General features: G+C 37.7%; 2 protein-coding genes across 18 annotated transcripts in view; one reads left to right on the top strand and one right to left on the bottom strand.

Annotated features, from left to right (window-relative positions):
• Positions 1 to 3,391, top strand: part of SRPK2 (SRSF protein kinase 2) — a 244,384-nt gene extending 240,993 nt beyond the window's left edge. For all 12 annotated transcript variants that reach the window (XM_069587881.1, XM_069587877.1, XM_069587879.1 and 9 more), the window contains one exon: positions 1,734 to 3,391. In XM_069587881.1, the coding sequence (XP_069443982.1) occupies positions 1,734 to 1,918 (185 nt within the window). In that variant the 3' untranslated portion in view covers positions 1,919 to 3,391. The remainder of the gene's footprint in view (positions 1 to 1,733) is intronic.
• Positions 3,392 to 5,646: 2,255 nt separating this feature from the next.
• Positions 5,647 to 24,387, bottom strand: part of KMT2E (lysine methyltransferase 2E (inactive)) — a 94,432-nt gene continuing 75,691 nt past the window's right edge. For 4 of the 6 annotated variants that reach the window (XM_069587841.1, XM_069587840.1, XM_069587843.1 and 1 more), the window contains 12 exons: positions 18,452 to 18,616; positions 17,839 to 18,147; positions 14,099 to 14,353; positions 13,803 to 13,947; positions 12,911 to 13,161; positions 12,486 to 12,542; positions 11,775 to 12,338; positions 10,241 to 10,530; positions 9,253 to 9,341; positions 9,020 to 9,145; positions 8,749 to 8,846; positions 5,647 to 7,896 (listed from right to left, as the gene is read on the bottom strand). In XM_069587841.1, the coding sequence (XP_069443942.1) occupies positions 6,388 to 7,896; positions 8,749 to 8,846; positions 9,020 to 9,145; positions 9,253 to 9,341; positions 10,241 to 10,530; positions 11,775 to 12,338; positions 12,486 to 12,542; positions 12,911 to 13,161; positions 13,803 to 13,947; positions 14,099 to 14,353; positions 17,839 to 18,147; positions 18,452 to 18,616 (3,858 nt within the window). In that variant the 3' untranslated portion in view covers positions 5,647 to 6,387. The remainder of the gene's footprint in view (positions 7,897 to 8,748; positions 8,847 to 9,019; positions 9,146 to 9,252; positions 9,342 to 10,240; positions 10,531 to 11,774; positions 12,339 to 12,485; positions 12,543 to 12,910; positions 13,162 to 13,802; positions 13,948 to 14,098; positions 14,354 to 17,838; positions 18,148 to 18,451; positions 18,617 to 24,387) is intronic. The other 2 variants (XM_069587845.1, XM_069587844.1) reach the window with 1 other exon arrangement.

Genomic DNA, 24,387 nt, shown 5'->3' with positions numbered 1-24,387 from the left:
GAAAGTCCCTAATGTAGTTGACTTTTGTTACTACTTAACATGTGGCCATACAATTTCCACCATGTTACTGAGTAATATTAAATAATATTCATCAAGTATATGTACGGGGTCTGGCTGTGTTTTTGACCACAATTCTCTGAAGACTGAACACTTATAGTTTTGTGAGTATGTAATATAATTTTGCAGTGAGCATATTTGGGGGTCAGGGTTTATTTCCCTAGGTAGGATTCCTACAGCAGGAGTTCCTGGGTAAAGGGGTGGACATTCATTGGTTGCTCCCACTTACGCGTGCAGAGACTGTCTGTTGCTCCTCTCAGGTGGCAGGCGGCTGCCGCTTGGTCTCCATGCTTGGCTCTGTCCCTGTCCTCATGTGGGAGTCAGGAACTGACCTAAACCCTCTCCCTTTCCCAGAGAGACAGTCTTGTGATTTCTTTGTTCAGAACTGTGTGCACATCATGACAACCCTGTAGACAGACCAGTTCATAAGAATGAAAGCATCTCGGCCAAAAGGCAGTCGTTATGGGGTAATTACAAGTGGTTTTTCCTTTTGTTTTTTTACATTGTGATACTGTCTTTTGGGATAGTCTTTTACCATCTCTGTGATTAAAGAAAGAGGAGGGGTGTGCATCTACCCTGAGTCACAGACCAGGCCTCCTGAGAAGACCTTTGTGAGCACAGGCCCAACCCTCTGTGGGCACATGTTGTGTGCTAGCCGTCTGCTCTGTCCAGGCCACAGCGGGCATCCCTGGAGGGAGCAACTGGCCCAGCCCGTGTGCGAGGGGCCTGTCAGCAGCCTGGGCCCCAGGGCATGGAGGTGGCCTCGCGGTGTGCAGGTCCTGTGGGACCTCCTGTGAACATTTGCAGCAGGGAAAATGAGTTATTCTTCATGACAGTCATCCTGTCCTTTTTACTTAGAATGACTTTTTTTCCTATTATGAAAAAGGCTATTACAGTTCCCAGACCATTTACTAGCATGTCAGTCACTCTGTCTGACATGAAGAGGGCTGTTCATGACTGGCACTTTTCATACTGCAGTTAGAACATTTTGAAAAGGATAACTTAAGGCTTTTTATAAATTGATGTCTGATAGATTTTAGAACAGATTTGTGGAGATCAGTGGGATTTTGATTTGGGTGGATTCTAGAGTTGTGCTGTCCAGTGGCTACTTGTAGCTATTTAAATATTAAGCCTCTGTTCCTTAGTCACCAGCTCCATCCCGAGTGCTCAGTAGCTGTGTTGAGCTGGCAGCGACCATATTGGACAGCAGAGATAAAGTGCTGATACATCTCTATCATCACCCAAAGTTCTCTTCATTAGCGCTCTTCCAGATGGAAAGATTACCCTTTCTTTTCATGGTAACCTACAGAAAAAAAGCAGTCTATTTTAAGGAGTTCAAAATAGCATGTATCTTAAAGCTTTTTCTAAGCAAGTAAGCAAATTGCAGAGTCCCAAGTTGAAGAGTACCTGGATCCATCCTAGCAAATGAAAATATTCTGAGTGTCCTCAGCATGCTCCGCTTATTGAAAGAAACCTGGAACTGATACAGATGAATTTTTCCCTTTTAAATGAACCCCTGTTTACATTGACCAGGCTTCCTTAGTGGGGAAGCTGGCCTTTATTGTCATGTAGTGTTGCAAAGGTAAGTATCTGCTTGATTGTGAAGAACTCAGCTGGACCAGCAATGGGAAATGCGCTTTAGAAGCTTTCTTGACATTGCCTGTTCTTCCCTGTAGGAGAACTGCGGCACATCACCAAACTGAAGCCCTGGAGCCTCTTTGATGTACTTGTGGAAAAGTATGGCTGGCCCCATGAAGATGCTGCACAGTTTACAGATTTCCTGATCCCGATGCTAGAAATGGTTCCAGAAAAACGAGCTTCAGCAGGCGAATGCCTTCGGCATCCTTGGTTGAATTCTTAGCAGATTCTGCACTCGCCCATTCTGAGCTGGCACACGTTGTCCAGCGCATTTGGCCCTAAAGGGGGACTCTCATTCTTAACAGGATTACAAGTGAGCTGGCTTCATCCTCAGACCTTTATTTTGCTTTGAGGTACTGTCATTTGACGTTTTGCTTCTTGTGCACTGTGATCCTGGGGAAGGGCAGTCTTTTGTCTTCAGCTTAGTAGTTTACTGACCCACTTTTCTTCTGAAAACAATAACATGTCTCTAAGCATTGTTTCTTGTGTTGTGTGACATTCAAATGTCATTTTTTTTTTGAACGAAAAATACTTTCCTCCTTGTGTTTTGGCAGGTTTTGTAACTATTTATGAAGAAATATTTTAGCTGAGTACTATATAATTTACAATCTTAAGAAATTATCAAGTTGGAACCAAGAAATAGCAAGGAAATGTACAATTTGATCTTCTGGCAAAGGGACATCATTCCTGTATTATAGTGTATGTAAATGCACCCTGTAAATGTTAATTTACATTAAATATGGGATGGGGACTCAAATTTCAGAAAAGCTACCCAGTCTTGAGTGCTTTGTAGCCTAAGTTGCATGTAATGGACTTTTAACTGCTCCAAGGAGTTGTGCACACTTTTCATCCCATGACAGTCCTTTTGCATTGGATTTTAAACAACTGGGTCTAGGTTATGTCATTCCCTGTATGGCACTTTAAAGAAAGGACATGCTTCTCATTCTGAAATACACATGATAGTTTAGTGGTCCCATTCGTATTTTTGCATATTTTTAATTAAAAGTACTTTTAAGGAAAAAGAGCAATTTCCCTTTAAAAATGTGGTGGCCCAGTACCACGTGGTGTTGCTTCCTCCAGGCACTGTAAGTTAAACTCTACATAGATTAAATTGGACACAAGAAATATGTTCAGTGTGGAATGAAAAAATACACATATATTTTTTGGAAAAGCTTATTTGTGTTTGTCTAGAACCAAGGTATGGTATATACAACTTGCAGTGCAATGGGAAGAAAGAATACTAACATCTCAGAGAAAACGGGGACTACATTCATTCCAGAGACAGTTTTGTGTGTGGCTACAACAAATTTTACTAGCTTTTTTATTGTCTTTCCATGCACTGAAGTTGAGAAAATGATTTTCCCTTTGCAGGTTGCACACAATTTTGTTTAAGCATTTCCTTCAAATTGTAGAATCCAGGACACAAACCATAGTAGGCAATACAATTTTAGAATGTAATATATAGAGGTACATTTAGCCTCTTTTAGAAATCAGTGGATTGAATGTTGTTTTTTTTTAAAAATTTTACATTCCTCAAGGTGCCTCGTTTTTCTTGACTTTGTCCATTAACATTTATCCATATGCCTTTGCAATAACTAGATTGTGAAAAGATAACAAGTGTTGTAACAATAATCCATTGTTTGAGGTGCTTGCAGTTGTCTTAAAAATTAAAGTGTTTTGGTTTTTTTTTCCCAGACATTGCCTTGGTCATTGGCCTGTATTTAAAGTGATAGAAACAAACATTTGCTATCCTTTTAATGTAGTATAACTGGAACTAAAGGAAATCTCAGCATTCTTGTTGAGAGAAATGTAGAACATGCATCAAGGCTTAATATGAGGAAAACATTCATTGTTTGTAAGGGGTATGACATGGGTCTAAAAAACATGCTGTAGTATAGATTCAGTACCTAGAATTTCTGTGAACCTTTTCCATTCTTATTTCATCAAAAACATGCTAATTACATTTTGAGCATTGTCAGTTTTATTTTTTTAAACTATTCACTGTGAGGGAATGAGACACATAATTCTCTTAGAAGTCAGCATTAGATCGTATTGCTGTGAGGTGGAAGATAGCATTCATTTATGTGATGTGGATGCTAAGTTTTTCTAATGAGGCTGTAGGTTACCTTGTAGATTCTGTGAAAGATAGTGGCTGTAGACCAGTGATGCCATCCATGACGTGCACAGGAACCATTCTCACGAGAACCACAGAATACATGTATGTCTTCCCTAAGTCTATATGAATTTTTATCAGGGTTATAGCACACTTGAATAGCTTGTCTAATACAGTTTTGGCTCATGTTAGGAAACAGTCTAGATTACTATTACTTTTGTTAGGATCTGTCACTTATAAAATAGCCTACTAGTTTACAAATGTAAAAGCAATGGTTCTAGAAAGAATATACAAGGGTATTAGGTATAGTTTGGTTTTTAGCAGATTCTTGGTGGCTTGATGATGAATGCATATAAGCTCAAAGAGAATCACTGGTTATGCAAAACACTGCAGCCAGCTCAGTGATTTTAGTTGAATGTCCTGTCTTTTCCTTTCTCTAGTCTATGTGAAGTCTTCATGGAAAATGACAAGCAGTGGATCACATATGTGATTATAGCAGATTCAGAAGCTGGCTGGCTGGAAATTAGGACTGCCCCAAGGCAGAGGAAAAGTGGATATAGGAGCTTCAAAAAAGCATAAACTTTCTAGGTGAAAACTGATTTACTAACTTGCTTCTTCCTGTGCTTGGATCATCTATAGCTAGCTAACCAGGATAAACTACTGTTTTTCTATTGAGCTACTTCTTAAATTCCAGTTTTTTCCCATTACTTTTTTAGAGATTAATGGAATTTACAGAAAGGCTTCTGTATATTTACTTATGTAGTAGGCAAATATAAAACTATGAAGAAGTAAATCTTCAGGACAGTCCTTTTAAAGAAGTGTGAATACTGATAATTCATTATGGGACTCTGTCTTCTGTTTAAAACTATCATCAATCAGGCAGTAGACGATGTTAAGCTGTTTCTTCTCAGATAACTTTAGTGAAGACCGTAAGTAGAATTTTGTCTGCTGATCAGAGAGGGCAAAGCTGACCTAAGTTTTTAAAATGTGAAGATGATCAGGATTGAGCCCTAAGCAAAGCTATGTTAATGTAGCTATTTTTAAAAGGAAATGGAAATTAAAAGTGTAAAACATATTACTGCCAATCTTAGTCATTTTTAGTCTACTTTTTTCTCCAATACACAGATTTCATATACTGTGCCAAATTAAGCAACTGCATGATGAAAGATGTGTTGACAAATACTGTCCCTTCTATTGGTTTTATTTACTCCTCCTGAGAGGTAGAAGATAAGTATTATTCCAAAATAATTTTATAGTTCAGCGATAAAATGTTCACTTGAGAGGCCGTTTTCATTTTGCTTAGCTAAGAAATAATACCTTTTTCCTTTAGTTTTGTACACCCAAAACAAATTTTATTTCCTACTAGTCTTTTAAATACTATAGCTAGACAATATTGCGTTAAGGTTTTCACATAGTTTTGATTCATCAATAGGACATTTCAGTCATGTGCTAACATGTCCAAGTGAGATATTCCTGTTTTTAGGTGAGAGACTCTGTATTTTCAAAAGGTTGTAAAGTAGTCTACAATTGAATCGTGTACTGCTTTAATGAAATGGATCCCTTTCGTATGATGTCAGATAACTGAATGTTTGCAGCATTTATGTAGCATGGTAGTTTCTTATGGCTCTTGCTCCTGTGAAATCACATGTAGGAACATTACAGGAACAAGCCTTCACTGCTTCCTGACGCTTGCTGCAGTCCAGTTCAACTGAGGTAGTAGTTGCTAAAGAAAATGGAAGGCTCCTTACAAACTATCTGGAAAAGGTAACTTTGTAAAGAAAAAAAACAAAAAACGCTTAAACAGACCCCAGTCTCAGAAGTTGTTCAGGACAATTTGGTAAAACTGACATAATTGTGGTTTATTAACATGAATTAAAATGCCCAACCAGTGCTTCAATGTGACAGTATATTTAAAATAAAGAAATTAAAAGCCATATACTGTACTACTTTCACAAAGATCACATAGTTTTGCAAAGACTTGTCATATGTACAATGCTATATATCAAATGAGAAAGCTGTAAGCAATTATATACGCAAAAGAAATGCAGTATTTACAGTCAGGAGACATTAAAAATCATTTATACATTAAATTACATTTTGCTTGCAAATAACCGATAAAACAAAATGAGCCCTGTTCACAGCAAACTATAAAAATCTGTATTGCATTTTTTTATACCTAAGATGCACTCACAGAACTGCTGATAGAAAGAAAATCCTCATACTGCCATTACTTAGCTGTGTGGTTAATGCATATGTATAAAATAATATAGAAAACATTCACTAAATGAATTTTAATTGCAACAATAAAATTTAAAGATCATGTAGCATCAAATCTACTGCCAGAAAAACAGCTGGAATGTTCACTTACAAAATAAAAGCTACTAACACTGGCTTAACAGCACATTTTTTAAGGAATTTTAAAAAGCAAAAATGGGAAAAATACAATGAAAGAGCACTGGTGTTTTTTCTTTTTTTATACAAAGTTTCATGTACAAGCTTTAAAAAGTACCATAACTGGTACATATGAAATATACAGTTTATCTTACAGAACATTTTAAAAAATGTTTTTGAAGTCTGTTTTAATGCCACCCCGAACCATGGTAATTGTTCTGAAATGTTGGTGGCACCTGTGCTCTGTGAATTGGAATCTGTCCAGGCACTGGAGATGCCTGCTGAGGTCCTTGGACCCCATGTGGCAGGGCCACAGAGCCAGGATGAGGACAGAACCCTGAAGCGGTAGGTGTCGGAATACTGTTTGGTCCTTGGGGCTGGAGATGAGGACCTGCAACTGGTAATGGGCAATGTGGCCCTGTTCCAGAAGGCTGGTGTTGGGGTCCCAGTCCCAGAGTGGTGTGATGTGTAGCTTGCGAAGGATACGGTGGTACAGCTGGATGAGCACTTGAAGGAAAAAGTGGAGGTCCTTGATGAGATGGATGGTGTAAGGCTTGAGCTGCCACGGTGTGATGCCCAGAAGCCAGAACACTGGAAGGTGGAGGCGGAGGGGGAGGCGGAGGGGCTGAATTCACCACGTGCTGGTGTTGTGCTTGTAGACCCTGGAGTCCTGTGGGAGGGTGGGGCGGTGGATGGTGATGAGGGGCAGGGCCAGGAGGTGGAGGGGGTGGTGGCAAATGGTGTCCGGCAGTTTGAGAATGAATATGCGAACCAGGGGTGACGGCGTGAACAGGCCCCACCACGTGTGCTACTGAGTGTGGCTGATGGGGGCTTGGCTGTTGTGCAAGGTGTGGTCCTGGAGCAGGCGGTGGTGGAGGAGGGGGTGGGACCACAGCAGCAGACGGCTGATGGTGAACAGCAGGGTTCTGAGAAGGCAGAAAGTGCCCTGGAGTAACGTGGTGTCCTGGAACTGTCTGCTGGCTTGTGGCGCCAGGAAGTGCTTGATTTGGTCCTGATGTAAACACAGTTTGTTGGGAAAGACTACCTTTAAGCTGATTATAATTCTGAAAGTTTGCAGAGGGCTGCTGGTTTTGATAATAAGACGAAGAAGGGGGTGGAGGGGGTGGAGGGGGTGGAGCCGTGCTGCTCAGACTTGTCTGATTAAACTGACTGTATGTTGCTGAAGATTGTCCTGAGGGTGTTTGTGTAAATAATGCTCCAGAAGTTGCCTGCTGAGTACTGGCTTGAAGGTTCTGTGCGGCTGGGTAAAAATTTCTTGGAGGCTCTCGCTGAGGTGTTCCAACTTGAGGTGACTGTGAATGGTGAGGCCTGTAGGGAGAGCCTAACTGCTGTGTAGGAGGCTTTGGTGAGAGATAGCCATGCTGTACAGGCGTGTGAGGCGTTGATGACTTTGGAGGATTTTCTATGTGAGGTGACGGAGGACAGTGCAACTTCATGGGTGCAGAAGGCAGCTTTTGTGAGAGTTGCTCAGATGAACAGCGAACGAGTGGCTGTGGAGGATGGTTCTTTGAAAGTGCTTGGGGGTTATTTGACAGCTGTTTTTGATGGAGTTCTGTTTTCAGGTGGACACCATTCTCAGCTTCTGATACAATAACTGTTCCCTCCCAATGGGAATCTGGTTTTGTAAGTATTTTCCCATGTGGCTGAACAGGAATTACAGGTCCAGGTGAACCAGGCTATGTAAAGAAAACAAATTATATAAAGTTATGAAACATTCTGTATACATTGAAGTTTGTTGTTATAACATTCATTTTATATATTTAATATAATGAATGTTTGTATTATTCATTTTAAAAGGGGCAGGGAATAGGATAGGTCTGTAGACAACTTCAGAGGTTTCAGATACTAAAAAGCCAATTTTTTAAGTAGGTCAACAAGTTCTGCTAATAAGCTTCAACTGAATTCCCCAAATTTTCATTGAACACAAATTAAGGAAATTAATCTCCATTTTTCCCCCTAAGTACCTTAAACACTTGAGGCAAGTTTCAATTCTGTAATTTAAATTTCTATATTCAAAATAATGACAAATCTGCTTGGGGTTGATAAACTTGCTCCCCACCCCCAACTGTTTTCATTCATAATACCTTTTCAATGTTCAAATACAGATAATCCAAGTATGAGAGTATGTGAATATATAATAATGTTCTTTAAGGAGAAAGAAAAAATCAGATTGCCTCACTATTAGTTTGCAAAGATAATGCCCCATTAGGTTATCATGTATTCATGATCCAGGACAGAGGTAGCATTTCTTTCAAATGAATGTCATCTGACCTTTTGTTTTTAGAGAATTAATTGACTGGTCAAATATTTCATTAACAGACTCTAAATTTCCTAGACACTAGCATAAGGAAGGGGGGTGAGCTACTGAAGCAAACGTAAGCTGCTGAAGTATGTTTACCACGTTGGAACTTTAACAGGAAAAATGTCCAGAAATCACAAACTGATACTTGGGTACAGCAGAAAAATCTCCAGGTGCGCTTTACCATCCACTTTTCAGAATGGCCACGTTCAAAGGTCAATGTTATTACCTTGCTTATTTTTGAAGGACTTTTACAAGTATTTTGGGAAGTATCTGGGGATGGGCATTCATTTGTAGTTGTGGGTTCTAGATTTTCAGGATCAGGATCTGTAAAGCATAAGGAATCACAGAAAATGTAAAATTACATGATAAATATTTCCCTTTACTAATACTTCAATGTACATTCTATTAATTCAAACCAGCATCTAGAAAGGCTCTCTCCTTTATGCTTTCAAAAGGTATTTAAAACCACCACCATGACAGGTCATCTGCTTACTGACCTTCTGTAAGTTCACTGAAAGAAGGGACTGGGCCCTTGGGTTGCAACTGGGGAATGTGATTTGAATGAGATGAAGGAGAAGACGGAACATGATTCGGTGAACATGGGACACATGGTGACTCTGCCCCTAGAGACGAAGCAGAAGCAGACCCGGAGAGAACATTAGGAATGCAGAGGACGAGCGCAGGGGGGTTAGCTGCCTCCACTCTTTGGCAAAGGAACAAGCTCACTTACCACTGTCTTTATCTTTTCGGTGATCACTGAGCAGCAGAGCTCTCTGATAACTCCTCTCTCTCACTTGCTCCACTGAAGTTGAGGCTGTCCTGTAAAATCAAGTCATATCATCAGTTTAAAAGTTATTGCTGGCTAGATCATTTTTTGCCACTTGATGGTCAACATATCCTCCCAGGTATAAAGGCTTAGGCTCTTTAAGGGAAATACTTTGGTGTTAAGTTTTGAAAACAGTACCCCCAACACCTCCCCCCAGACTGAGATTTTTATCAGTAATTTGAAGAACTCAAGCAGACTCCATTCCTTTGTCTTAAGCAAGTTCTTGGTGAAGAGGGGCTTGTTGAAGCGTAGCATGTAGCATGTTAACATTCAGACCATCACTTCAAATTACCAAAGGGACCAAATATACCCCTTACAGATTTACCTTGTATCTGGATTATAAGGCTAGCAGGAAGCTCAGAGGTAAGAGGACCAAGATGTAAAATGCACGTGGCCTTCTGCCCTTTGCCAAGACCCTCACTAGCCAGCTGCTTCTATTCCTTTTGAAGAAACACTAAACATGATTGTTGTTTCAAGGTAATGATAAGGGTGGTAAACAAATCATGAGATGCTATGATAAAGGTTCTTTGGAAAGGAGTATTTGTTTGAAAAATGTGAAAATTATCAAGGAGTAGATACAATGAACCTTTAACGACACAGACAAATAAATATCTTGGTTAAAACCTTATCAGCAAAAAGGATCTGTCAAAATTAATATTACAAACCGCTATCTGCTTAGCCTTAGGAGAACAACAACAAACAAAAATCTGTCGTTTAGCAGAATAGCATAGTTCAAATCTTTACAGGTATAGCCCTATTCAGAATGAGCCAAGATACTGACTGGGAGATAAAATAACAAAGACTACTTTCATAAGAAGGTATACTGTTTGTTTGTAGTTCTAAAGTTACCAATTAGGTCTGTGTTTTGTTTTTTTTCAAACAGGCAGCTTACCATTGAACTTCTGGTTCATTCTTTTCACTGGCAGACGCTTCCTTAACAGTACCGTTATTGCTGGTTTCTTCCGAAGTAGCATGATAAACTGTAGCTGGTGTTGGTAAAGGTAGGCTAGCAGCGCTTTCTACCTGCTCCCCATTTTCACTCCTGTGGGCACACCCATCAGCACTGCTGCTGCTCAAGTTTCCACTTGTGTGAGGTGATACACTAACCAGCGCAAAGTGTTCTGTCTTAGAGCCACTTTTCCTAGCTTCTCGTTGTCTCTTCCGATATTCTAATAGAGAAACCTTAAGCAAGAAAGATAAGGAAAAGCGCATCTTTTATTCTTGTTTTAAATGTCAGAAACAATCTATTCTTTTTTCTAAAGAGAATTATTATATTTACATTAGGAAAATTATGTAAAATAATTTGATTCCGAACAAATAACAATAATAAACAATTAGCAAATGCCTACTTTATGCCAGGCATTGTATTTAGATGATTTTACATACATTATGTCATTTAAGCCTCACAACAACCCTATGAAATAGGTATATATTATCATCCCCATTTTACAGATGAGGAAATTGAGTAACTCACTCACTCAAGGTCACACAGCTGGTGAGTGTTGGAGCCGGGATTCGAACCTAGGTCTTACTTGAAAGCCCGTGCTCTTTCCACTATACTATATTGCTTCCCACAAAGTTGCCAACTGGACTCTGTTATAAAAATTAAAAGCACACATCACTAAAATTCTTTGACTTAAAAAGCAATAAGCCTATTAACAAATAAATACGTGTTGTAGTTTCTCCCACTGCTCTGAAATAAGGCATTCTTATTGTTTCAGTATGTCTGCCAACCAAATAATGGTGGTAAATCAGGGAACTATTTATTTATACAATACTTATATCTCTTAGTACAATATTTTTCAAAATACTTTTATATCCATGGCTTAAAAATACTATAGATATTACTGATGAGGAAAGAGGCCATTTCTTCCATTTTGGGCCTCATGTTCTATGTAAAATAAGGGTAATAACACAAATGGGGCTTCCCTCATAGCTCAGTGGGTAAAACAATCTGCCTGCAGTGCAGGAGACCGGGGTTCAATCCCTGGGTCGGGAAGATCCCCTGGAGAAGGAAACAGCAACCCACTCCAATATTCTTGCCTGGAGAATCCCATGGACAGAGGAGCCTGGCAGGCTACAGTCCATGAGGTCCCAAGAGTCAGACACGACTTAGCGACGAAACCACCAAGAAGACATAGTACTCAGTTCCATTTATTTGGTTGGGGAGTGGTTATTTTTAAAAGTTACTCAAAGTGAAGTAACCACCTTGAGTTTTTGATCTCTGAAACCATGGTCCTTATAATAATTCAGTTCTCTGCAAACAGTATCTAGTCAATGGGGCACTGACAAAAGATTTAAAAATGCACACATCAATAATATGAATAAAGTATGAATGCCTTACATAATACATAGCTATTAATTACCCTCAGTAGTAGTATGAATGAAACACTATTAAAAGGACTATAAATTGTTAAATTTGTAACCTTTTTCTTTTGTGGTGGATTCTGGGGTGTGCAACTTCCGTCGATCAAATTGTCATTAACCGTCCGTCCGAAACCAGATACAAGCCCATCTTCTGAAGTACAAAACACGGGTGTTTCCATAAACATGCCTCTAGTATCATCCTGCATCAGGCACTTTGACTCACTTATTCGGAAGCCGCCTCCAACCTCCAACTGATGCGAGGGTGTCAGGTCCCTCAAGTTGGAATTTACTGAGAAGTTAACGCCTGTTCTCTCAGGACTCTTTACCCAGGAAGAATACAGTGGGCCCCGACCCGAGTGAGCAGATTCCAGTTGGCTGTTAGAATCAGTCCTGTCATGTGTAGTTGTTTCCATGGTTTTATGTAAGGCAGTTTGCTCGACTGTATCGAGTCCTAGTTGAAGATCTGACGCCGGTTCCTTTTCTCCAGGGCACTGCCTGCTGATTTCAGTCCTATTCCTAGGGCTGCCATAGCCAATAGTCTTTATTTCTTGCAGACCCAGTTCAGTTAAATTAGAATTTCTAAAAGGCCCCAATGTTAACATGGTTGACGATCTGTCATATCCCTGTTTACAGAATTAAAAAAAAAAATTACACAAATAACCACATTTGGAAGCTACTTACTTATATTAAAACTACCAATAATTTAAGCAAAATAATGATACAAAGAAAAAAGCCACCAATTAAAGAAATCTTTCTTAATATCTCCTTACCTCTTGACTATAAGTGCGTCTCTTAATTTCTGGAGAACTTTCTGGGGAAGAAATATTCTACATAAAAGACAGAAGCAGAATTGAAAATTATAATATATAACTAAACCCATATTTACAGAAATGAAAACTTATGAGAAACTACTACACACACTTTGGTTTTAAACTTTTCTCTTTTATTTCCATTGTCCTTATAGTTGGCTTTAAAGTCACTTTGATATATAGCGTTTAGTCTGACTTCTGTAGATCAATAAAATGAAAGTTACGTTCACTTGAATAAAAAAGTTTAAATTCACATATGTTCAAAGTTTTCACTTAGTTCCTTAAAAACTATTATTAAAGGTTACACTATTTATTAAAAGGAGAGAAAAGCTATTAAAGAAACCCCATCCCCATGGGCTTTTGTTTTTGCCACGTAAGTTTCTCACCTCAAAGTGCATGGTATTTCCTGGTGTGCCAGGAGTTACTGGGGTAACTGGTGAATATATGGGCTTATAACCATTTCTACAAGCTTCATCATCTGACTTTATCCGTGGAGGAGTGGAAAATGATGGGTCTGTAGGAGTAATATCTGTGTGAGTTGGTGTAGCATATGGTGAAGGAGTAGGTGTGGAGGTTTCTGAGTAAGCAGAATCTAGCAACTGATAGAGTCTTCGTTTTTTCAGTGGTGTAGTTAAATCTGTTGGTAAAATAATAAATTATAAATTATACTGCTAACATTTGCTACAATCTGTAATGCATTCTGGGAAAGCACAAAACATTGACAATCATCATTATGATGGTTTTTACCCCAAAACTAAATATAAAGCTTTTTAAAGATAATACTAACATGAAGCAATCTCTCCCCACCCCCATTCTCCTCCCCCAATTTTGCCAGTGCCAAGCATTATCTTGCCAGAAGGCTTACAGGCCTAGAGGTTGCCAAGAAATCTTGGAAGTATAGCTGTTAATTTAACTGATTTCTGAGAGTCCATCTGAATCTGAAAAACAGATGGCTAACTAGGCCCAAAATTCAACCATAAGCCCCAACATACATGGTACTGCAAATTATAGTTTTCATGTGTATATCTATCTTCATCCAAAATGTTGGAGGCAAAAAAGAGAGGGAGGAAAAAAAAAAAAAATATATATATATATATAAAACAATGTGCTACTTTTGGGCTTCCCTGGTAGCTCAGATGGTAAAGAATCTGTGCTGCTTTTGTAAGGTACATAATAATTAGAATAAATATGCATATATACTTTATTTATATATATGTATATGCTATATACATCATGCTGCATTCTCCACACTAAAACAACACTGAAAAGAAGTTCTACCTGGAAGGGAACAGCTATCATTTAATAGTAGTGGACTTTTATTTTCACCATTGACTGTAGGACTTCTGGATCTTTCTTGACAGGGCGAATTAAATCTATGTAAAATTGTTGAGTTTTCCTCTTCCAGAGCTTGTTTCAACCACCGCTGAAATACACAAAACAATAAGTGAACATAAGTCAGTTTGCAGCTATAAAGGTACACCCAATTCCAAAAGTATTTCACTACCAAGAAAGGTAGTATGGAATGAGAATGGCATTGGCTCATACTAGATTTTCATATCCAAAGAAAAGTTTACCTTTTTGCATGAGCCAGATATGTTTTCAGGAGGTTCTTTTCTTCTCCTTTTTTCCGAAAGGAATGGTGAAGTGAATCTAATATAGTGCTTAGGAGTAGAGTATACGTGCGGACTGTAAGTGAGACCCGGCAAAGAATTGAGCTGTGTAGCTAGCACTTCAGGATCTGTAGTTATGCGCAGAGGCCTCTCTGAAAGGCTGTCTGAAGGTTTTCCTGTCTTCTCATTCTTCTCACTTAACCATTCATTGACCAAGTGCTAGGCAGAAACAAAATGAGGATCACTATATATGTAATTATACAGTTTATCCTATAGAGTATTTGAACACCAAGTTGAAAACTGACATATTATCTAAAATGATTAATTTAAATCACTCATATCCGATGTTCAAAAAGTCTATAAGTTATTCTGCATTTCCTTGGTTACCCACTCTTATTACTAAAATTTTTTACCCAGTAATACTTTTATAAATATTTTTATAAAATAGTAAAAATCTAGGACACCTCAATACCACCTTAAAAACACAAATTCTAAAAAGTTAGGTTTGTTACCGCTTCTGTATTATGTGGAAAATGTCAGACATGAGGCAGTGCTCTTTTACCCTGGCTACCCATCAGAATCTCTAGGTGAGGCCAGTGCATGTGATTTCTCTTTTAAAGCTGTTGGCACTGATAATCACTATTGATTTACGGGGTTTGAAATCTTTTAAGTTCCCATGCTTTGAAAATTCACATATTCCTTTTAATTCTGTTGAGGTTTTTGTATCTACATTGTACATAATTCAGTCTTTACTGAGTATATGAATACATCTGAATACCCTCATCTTTTTCTTTAAAAAAAAACAACAAAAAAACTAGTTATTTAGTAAAGTTCAAGTGTAATGGTCATGAAAATAAGGATTCCAATTTGTCAGCACAAGCACATTTTCTTTGCTGTTTGGGCATTTATATCTTTTCTACCTAGTTATTTTCTACAAATACCATTCATAATAAAAATAGATGTAGAAAAACTAGTGTATATATATTTAAACATACATTCTCACACATACAGAAACACACACATTAAATAAGATCTATCCACATCCTCACTTCTAGAAATAATCACGATAAGCATTTTGGCATCTTTTCTTTCCCTCTCTTTTTCCATGTATTTAAACTTCCTTTCTAGGACAGGTAATAGAATGCAGTGCTAAATCAGGGTAAGACTGAACAGAGATTGATAACAGCAAGAGACTTTGCTGGGGGACTTTGTGGGGGAAAAAGAAAAAGAGTCGCAGTGCTAAAGCACTTGGGATTCTGCAACCAGACTGCCACTTACACCATGACCTCGAGCAAGTTATGTAACTTTTTTCCATCTTAATCCTGACCTATATAAAAGAAGGGTTGTAATAGAAACTACTTCTACAAGTAGGGTTATTATTAAAAGAGTTAAATAACCAAAGCTCTTCTTACAGTACCTGGCACAGAATAAGTGTTGTGTACTAAATGAAGGACGCTTTTACATTATGGGAATTCAGGATCATTTGGCACTCTTGTCAAACAGTATGTTGTTTAAAATAACAGTATATATCGTAAGCAAAACCTGTAGGGGAAAGTTTTTTTTTAAACAATATCAGGATATAGGAACCTGTATCTCAGACCAGGAGATTAAATCTCTAGCCCCACAACAGTCTAATAATTAAAGGGCCGGATTTAAATAATAATTTGTCATCAAGAAAGTAGTTTTTTTTCCCCTGTACCATATGGCTTATGACTAGGGATTGAACCTGGGCCCTCAGCAGTGAGACCTCAGAACTGCTAAAGGATTCCCAAGCTTTTCTTTGAAAGATGAATCTGTTTTCTTCCTCACTAATCCAAATTATAAAGAAAATTTACAGTTACTTTTTGTCCTTCCAAAGTGGGAAAAATAATGGTCATTTTCAAACGCAAATACTGGCTTGCTTGTTCAGGATCCAAAGTGCAAAAATGTGAGCACAGACTTCAAATTAGAGCTGTAATTTTAGCTCTTACCTCCATCCAGCCATTATAGTATACTTGCAGATTCAAACTAGGTTTTTACTAAATTTACTAAATTACTTCTCATGGTTTCATAGTACCTACAAACTATACTGAATTTGGTAAGAACAAAATAAATTGGGTTTCAAAGTAAACAGTATAACAAGGATTCATTTATGATCTTCCCCACTCCCCAAAGAGCCTAAGGATTACCACCTCCAATCCACTATACTCAGAATGGGAGTAAAACAAAGCTTCACAATGGTGGTGTGTTATTTCTGAGGTTACTATAAAGCTCAAGGTGGTGGATCTCAGTGAACTACTTCCCTCAATTGCTTTATTAAAACTGACAGTTTTTGAAAGATTTTTATTAATAAGTCGATGTAAAACTACCCTTCCTGGAACCCTCCTACATAGTTGGTGAGAATGTAAATTGGTACAATCACTATGGAGATTCCTTAAAAACCTAAAAACAGCTACCATATGAACCTGCAATCCCACTCCTGAGCATATAACTGCCGAAAACTAATCGGAAAGGATACATGTGCCCCAATGTTCACAGCACTATTTACAACAGCCAAGACATGGAAGCAACCTCATGTCCATTGAATGGTTAAAGATGTGTACACACACACACACACACACACACGCACGCACGCACACACACACACGATGGATTATTTACTCAGCCATAAAAAAGAATGAAATAATGCCTGTAGCAACATGGATGGATCTAGAGATTATCATACGAAGTGAAGTCAGTCACAGAGAGACAAATATCATGTGATGTCACTCGTGGAATCTAACTTTAAAAAACCAATGAACTTATTTACAAAACGGATTTATAGATACTGAATTGAAAACAAACAATGGTTACTAAGGGGCAACGTGGATGGGGAGGAGGTGTTCCTCAATCATGTCCAACTCTGCAACCCCACGGACTGCAGCCTGCCAGGCTCCTCTGCCCAAGGGATTTCCCAGGCAAGAAGAATGGATTGGGTTGCCATTCCCTTCTCCAGGGGATCTTCCTGACCCAGGGATTGAACCTAGGCCTCCTGCATTGCAGGCAGATTCTTTACCATCTAAGCCAGTGGTGGGGGGCATAAATCAGAAGCTGGGATGAATACACACACTACTGTGTCTGTGTATATAGATCATCTGTCTGTACATAAAACAGACAACCAACAAGGACCTACAGTATAGCACAGGAAACTCAATATTCTGTGATACTCTATATGAGAAAAGGATCTTGAATGAATGAATCACTTTGCTATTCATCTGAAACTAACACAGCATTGTAATACAACTATTATTCCAACAAAATTAAAACTACCCTTTATACATTTCCACATCTTTAGTACATATGAAAGTCAATTTAACATTTAATTTTTGTAATTACCTATATACCACAAAATTTATTAATTTATATATATATTAATATTATATATATAAAGAAAAGATAACGTCTCCAACCAGTCGTTTCTGAGAAATATAGTTTACATAAAGTAGGCAAAAGGATATCATTAGAAATCAATTGTAATACCAAAAAGAAGTCGATATATCAAGTATTTTCGTATTTTTACAATTTAAAATGTTTATAAGTATAAAAACTATAACTCTTTAAAAAAAACTAACTCCATCACTCTGTTCCTTATGAAATGATATAGTCTTAATTCCTAAAACATGAATATATTTAACATCATGGAACTTGTTAGACAACAGTTCTTAAACATTCATTAAGAATCATACCTTCTTTGTTTTAGGGTACTTTGTTGGACATTTATTAAGTACTGGAACTTCATTTTCAGTAATTATTTCTGTTAGTGCAGTTTCAGTTTCTGGTTCTATTGCAAGTACAGTATTTTCCACATCGTTTTGTTGTGAGGTAACTTCGATGTCAGGAGAAGACGGTTGGATATCCGAACACATACTGACAGTCCTGTGTCTCCGACGCTGCTGTCCAATGTGAGTCCTGCTCCGAGAAAAACTTTTTCTCTGTTTAGTTCTATTTACTTTGGCTGGGGTTGGCTTGCTAGCAGTTTCTTCTTTTGCTTGTTCCTAATTCAAAATACAAAAGAATGGAACTTTGAATACCATGTTTATATGAAATCTAATGGTATCAATCTGCTTCAAAAGCTAACTTCCTCAAATTTCTTTATGAATTCTGTAAATTGACATAAAATTTTCCTTACTCAAAAACGAAGCAAGTCTCATATCTGAAGTCTAAGTTCTCAAAGGATTTGAAAAATGCTGTTGAAAGGCTAATATCACATCAGAAATTCTTTAGAGATATAATTGTTTGTGAAGATTTTATTAGAAAGTAGTCAAGTATGAAAATAAAAGTAGACCTGAAAAGTAATACCTGAATAACTTCAGCATCACTGACAGTCTGTGCATCTTTACATTCAGTTTTAACTTCAGTTTTGGCTGTGCTGATTCTTTCCAAAGCTTGTTCTCTTCTCTTCTCTCTTTTCTCAAGTCTGGCGAAAGCTTGCAGAATTGCTTCCATTTTCCTTTCTTCTCTTGTCTGTGAAATTTAAATTTTAAGAGACATAATAAATATTGCTCTGAAGAAGATTCAAAATCCAAATGTTCATAGCAAATTAAAAAGAAAATTCTATGATGATGTTAGCAAAACACTTCAACTGATGGTAAATACGGGATAAAAAAAAAATTAATGTTCATTTCTGAGAATTCCAAACATCTTGGTAAACCCTGTCATTACAAATGTATTTCATAAAGATAAAAATTCCTAAGGTAATATGTTGAGAGAGTTAAATTCATATAAATGTAAGAAGTGAATATATAGATATGTCATAGCAGGATTATTGTGGGGTGAAGACTGAGGTTAAAATCATGACTCTATCCATGACCCCAGGCAACATAACAACCCTGGGTGGGTAACAACTAAATTGTTAATGAGTTCATATATAAAGTCTCTATGAAGTTTTCCAACCTTACTTGAAAAATGGTAGGCATTCCATAAGTGCTATTTATTATTTCTATTTCGGTTCTCTTGTCTTCCATTATAATTCCTAGAAGGCATTCCTCTACCTTCTACTCTTCCCAAGGCAGACTGGGGAACAGCACAAACTCCTTGAGCATCAGTTCTCTTTGGAGAGAGAACATTAAAAGCAAGACCCAGAGCCTTGGCCAGTGGGCCTGGTAACTGCTTCCAGTTTCAACCAGAAACAAAAAGCAGGTCCATCAACTGCCCAGTTCTCCAAATGAAGAAAACCAGGTCCTGAGGTTTAGATCCATTTGTCTGTCTTCCTTTGTCATCGTTGATATGGGAAAGATCAGTAACTCAAGATCTGGCTGCAGGATCATCTCAACACTGGAGCTTTAGAGTTTGAGTAATTAGCAGAGATTCAAGCATCAAAACACCTACACTAAGGAAACTATTAACTCTTTCCTGTATTTTTTTTCCTTTGTTATACTTGATAAGGGAAATATATAAACAAAACCCCTCTGAGAACTTTCTAATTAGTTAAGGGCTTCTCTGGTGGCTCAGATGGTAAAACCAACTACCATACTGCAAATGTGTTGGTCTTATAAATGTGTTATCCTCACCCTCTTTTACAGATAAGGAAACTGAGATCCAAAGAGGTAAGATTACTTGTTCATGGACAGATATCTGAATCTTTAGCTTTCTTGGTCTGGGATGGTTAATAAGACACTAAAATAAAGAACACAGGCGAAAGATTGTCTTTTTACTGGAAGTTTTAAAGCTGCATTCTTCAGCTAATTCATGTCTCTCTAGTCTTATAACTCACTTTACTCAACTGCCATTCATCTGTGGCTCTCTATAAAAATCCTTTCTCCATATATTAGGACTTTTCTAAAACCCTAAAGTTTAGAAGTCTGGAGTAACTGAAAAATGTGATTTTCATAATTGCTTCCCCTGTTGAATGGGAATGGGTAGAAATAGATGGGGTTCATTATTGTGCTTATAAATTTAAAAATAAATCTGAGATAAGTATACTTTTCCAAAAGAAACAGACTAGTCTTAGCAAGAATCATTTTATATGTAACACAATTTACCCATGAGCCAGGCACCCAAAAAAGGTATTTTCTAATCCACAATTATTCAAGGTTTTCTAAGATAAATACGAATTTATGCAAAAAGAATTCTCTTTGACATTATCCATTATTCACTTGTTTTAGAGTAAGAGTCAGAGATAAAATTATTTGGTGTAAAGACAAAATTCATTCATTTAAAAATTGAACAAATATAACTGACAGTAAAGCAAAATCCATTATTTAAAGATGACTCAATCTTTTTAAGCTAGTCAGGATTTTAAAAATAATCAGTCCTACATTGCTGAAGAAACCAAAAGTGAAAATGAAAGTGAAGTCGCTCAGTCGTGTCTGACTCTTTGCGACCCCATGGACTATAGCCCACCAGGCTCCTCCGTCTATGGGATTCTCTAGGCAAGAGTACTGGAGTGGGTTGCCATTTCCAAAGCCCATGTATATTAAGTGAATCTCTAAAAGGCAGAACCATAATTGTTATCCAAGTTTCCTGGCTTCCGATTGGCTCTTCTTTCCAATTACCAACCACTGACCTATTACATAAAAAGCGTAACTCTTCTACAGTTACTTCAACTATTAACTGAAAGCACTAAACAGGTATCCTAATAGCTTTAACCTAGCTTCGTTTTAAAAACACACATTAGAAAATGTTAACATACTTTTGATTATGTGAAAAAAATTAGTTACTAATCTACTTTTAAACTCCACGTCATTCAGCTTTTATATTCAAGAATTTAATACATTCTTTGACAACACACACAACTGCGTATACAGTATCTAATGACTGAAAATTTACCATCCACTTTATAGATCTAACTGAAAAATAAGGTTTTATATGTTGCTTGAGATAATTATAGCTGATTGTGCAGGGGACTAGAAATTAGGAGTCTTAATTAGCCCCAGCAGACTGTCCATAGACCCTAACATCAGGGCTTGCTTGATGTAGTTTAGGTGATACTTGCCATGTCAGTCTACCACTAGGATGTGGTTGTTAAATTATCCACACTCTTTCCAAGCCAGTGACTGCTGAGACCTCAAAAAGTCATTTTTATTCTCTGTGAGCTTGGCAATTGTTAGACCCTGATACAGAATCAGAATCAGACAGGGATGAATTGACACAGTGTTATTGCTGGAGGGTTAGGTGCTAAAGTAAACTATGAGAGATCTCTGATGAGATCTACAGATGGCTTTTATGACTTATTTCTCAGTTTGTGCTTTACAGTAATGCATAAAGAGTAGTTTTTGTCAGCAGAAAACTTTGTAAGAAAGTGCTTAATAATATCCCGTTATAGGATTTTAATCATATAAAGGATGGGTTCAGGGAGAATTTTTATTCCAACTTAGTGCTTCACTAAGTGTAAACACTTAAGTGTTTACTTCAGTGTAAACACACTGGAGGACATGTAATTTGGAATCACGTAACTTTGTATTTGGAAGAGATTACAGATATCTTCTTGTCTAAGCCCCCTATTCAACAAATGGTGAATGAAAGCCTAAAGTCCATATAGTTCAAGAATTACATAAATAAAGAACATGAATTAAAGTTGTCAATATCACAGTGAAAATATAAACTGAGTAAACCGTTAAAATTCACTATAATTAGAGACATTTGGTAATTTGAAGCAGAGTGAAAATAAGTTTATGCCCTGCAGATGCCTTACAGTAGCTTTGGAAGGAAATCTGCTAGTAGGATGTAAGAATTAAGAAGGATACAGAAAATGAAGACATTTAGGTACTTGTGATGTACTTTCTTTTTTTACCTTGCCACCAAGTAGGAAGTAGCTCTTTAAAACAACAAAGTTACCTTTTAAAGGAAAGGGAAATGGCAGGGCCAACGAGCCTAATTACTCTATTACAATCTTGAAATAGAGAAATGGAAAGACTTCTTACTTAACTAGGGGCTTCTCTGGTGGCTCAGACAGTAAAAGAATCTGCCTGCAATGCAGGAGACCCGGGTTTGATCCCTGTGCTGGGCAGATCCTCGGGAGAAACGAATGGCTACCCACACCAATATTCTTGCCTGGAGGATTCCATGGTGAGAGGAGTGTGGCAGGCTACAGTCCACGGGATTGCAAAGAGTTGGACACAACTGAATGACTAACACTTTCATACTTTATTCAAATAACTTCCCTTATCCTTCCAAAAAGGAGTTAAAAATGGGTAAGATTATTGCTTACCAATAAAATTGTTCCATAAGAATATCTCCATTTCTTCTCTACCACATGATTTAGTTTAACCTCATAGTGCTGTTTCTTGTTTGATGTTTTTCCTTATACCCCGTCCTCCATGAAAGCTGCTCCAGAACAGGACCCTTGCCTTCTTTGTTCACCAGTACTTTAGATGGTGCTCAGCATATAACAAACATTCAAATTTTTGTATTGTGTATACACTATATACACATTATATATACTATATTGTGTATACACTATATAAACCATGTATATCACTATTATTTGAAGGCATGTAATGAAATCTTTAAGCTAGATTTTGGAAATCTTGATTTAATTAAGGCAGCTAAAGCTGAATATCCTCATTTTGTTTGAACAGAAAACCTATACAAATAAATAGGTTCCTTTTTGCTATTCAATACTATGATTAGTTACCCATTCATTACTCATATTTGAAGATATAATTCCTAAACAGTGATGAGAGAAAATAGGACCTTAGAAAATTAAAACTAGTAATCAGCATTAATGCTGTGAGGAGAGAAAAAAAGATGAACAATATATGTCACATGACTTTTCTGGCAGATTTACCCTGCTTATATTTTACTATTTATTATCAGAAATCCTTTTACATCTTCTAAAGTGATCTAAACCAAGTCACTTCCTGGAGGCATTAGTAAGAGCATGGATTCTACAGAGCAGTTTTCTCTAGAGTATATTTTTTTCTATGGAATGAAAACTTGTGGTATGACAAAGGTGTCAACACCAAAACAAATTGCAAGGATGTATTAATTAATACAAGTTTAGGAAATGCTGACAAACAGAATTTCTCAAGAGCATTTAAACACACCACGTATACTAGAAATCTCCAAGTTGGGGACAAGGTAGATTGTTTACTAAACTCAACTAGCCACAAAGCTCTTTCACAAAACACCTTAGAATTCCATGGAATACTTTTTGATGTGGAAGGTCAATATTGAGAAAACTGGAGAATCCTGCATCCTGGTAAGACCTCAAGGGCACTGCCTGGACTATAAGGAAGCTTCACTTAATTCACACTCACGGGCCTATCTATATAGCCTTCTTCAAATGGCAGCCAGGAAAATTTAGTGTTTAGCTCATTTATTGACCACCTACTTTTACAAAAGCCAGACATCTTTTATTCCCTAGAAGCTATGATTGTGACAATGAATAAAACTACAAATCCTTGCCCTTATGCAATTTATATTTTAGTGATACACAGTTAATTTTAGATTGTCCTAAATGCTTAATAGGTTCAAGAACTTTACACCTAGGTGACTATTCTTTCATACCCTTTGTTGGTCTCAAACTTCTCTCCTCCTAAGTGTGACGACCACTGGAACCACAGGCTTCCCTAGTAAAGAATCCCCCTGCAATGCAGGAGACCCTGGTTCAACTCCTGGATCAGGAAGATCCGCTGGAGAAGGGATAGACTACCCACTCTAGTATTCTTGGGCTTCCCTGGTGGCTCAGCTGGTAAAGAATCCACCTGCAATGCAGGAGACCTCAGCTCAATTCCTGGGTTGGCAGAATCCCCTAGAGAAGGAAAAGGCTACCCATTCCAGTATTCTGGCCTGGAGAATTCCATTGACTGTATAGTCCATGGGGTCGCCTGCTGCTAAGTCACTTCAGTCGTGTCCGACTCTGTGCAACCCCACAGACGGCAGCCCACCAGGCTCCTTTGTCCCTGGGATTCTCCAGGCAAGAATACTGGAGTGGGTTGCCATTTCCTTCTCCAATGCATGAAAGTGAAAAGTGAAAGTGAAGTCGCTCAGTCGTGTCCGACTCTTAGCGACCCCATGGACTGCAGCCCACCAGGCTCCTCCATCCATGGGATTTTCCAGGCAAGAGTACTGGAGTGGTCACCAAGAGTCAGCAAATATTACCCAGACTATTCCCAAGGTACAGTCTTCCCATAAGGTTGTGGAAAATTATTCTGAAAACACAATGTTAGAAGATACTATATATAAAGGAGGTCCTTTTCATTTAATTATAAATGGGGCAGAAGAGGGGAAGAAAACCTTTTTAATTTAAATCTTTCCAAAGTTTTATAGTTTTTATCACCTGTTAGTTCATG

Source organism: Ovis canadensis, chromosome 4, assembly GCF_042477335.2.
Source record: "Ovis canadensis isolate MfBH-ARS-UI-01 breed Bighorn chromosome 4, ARS-UI_OviCan_v2, whole genome shotgun sequence".
Taxonomy (NCBI): domain Eukaryota; kingdom Metazoa; phylum Chordata; class Mammalia; order Artiodactyla; family Bovidae; genus Ovis; species Ovis canadensis.
Note: the sequence above shows the minus strand (reverse complement) of the source record. Positions and strands in the feature narration are given on the sequence as shown.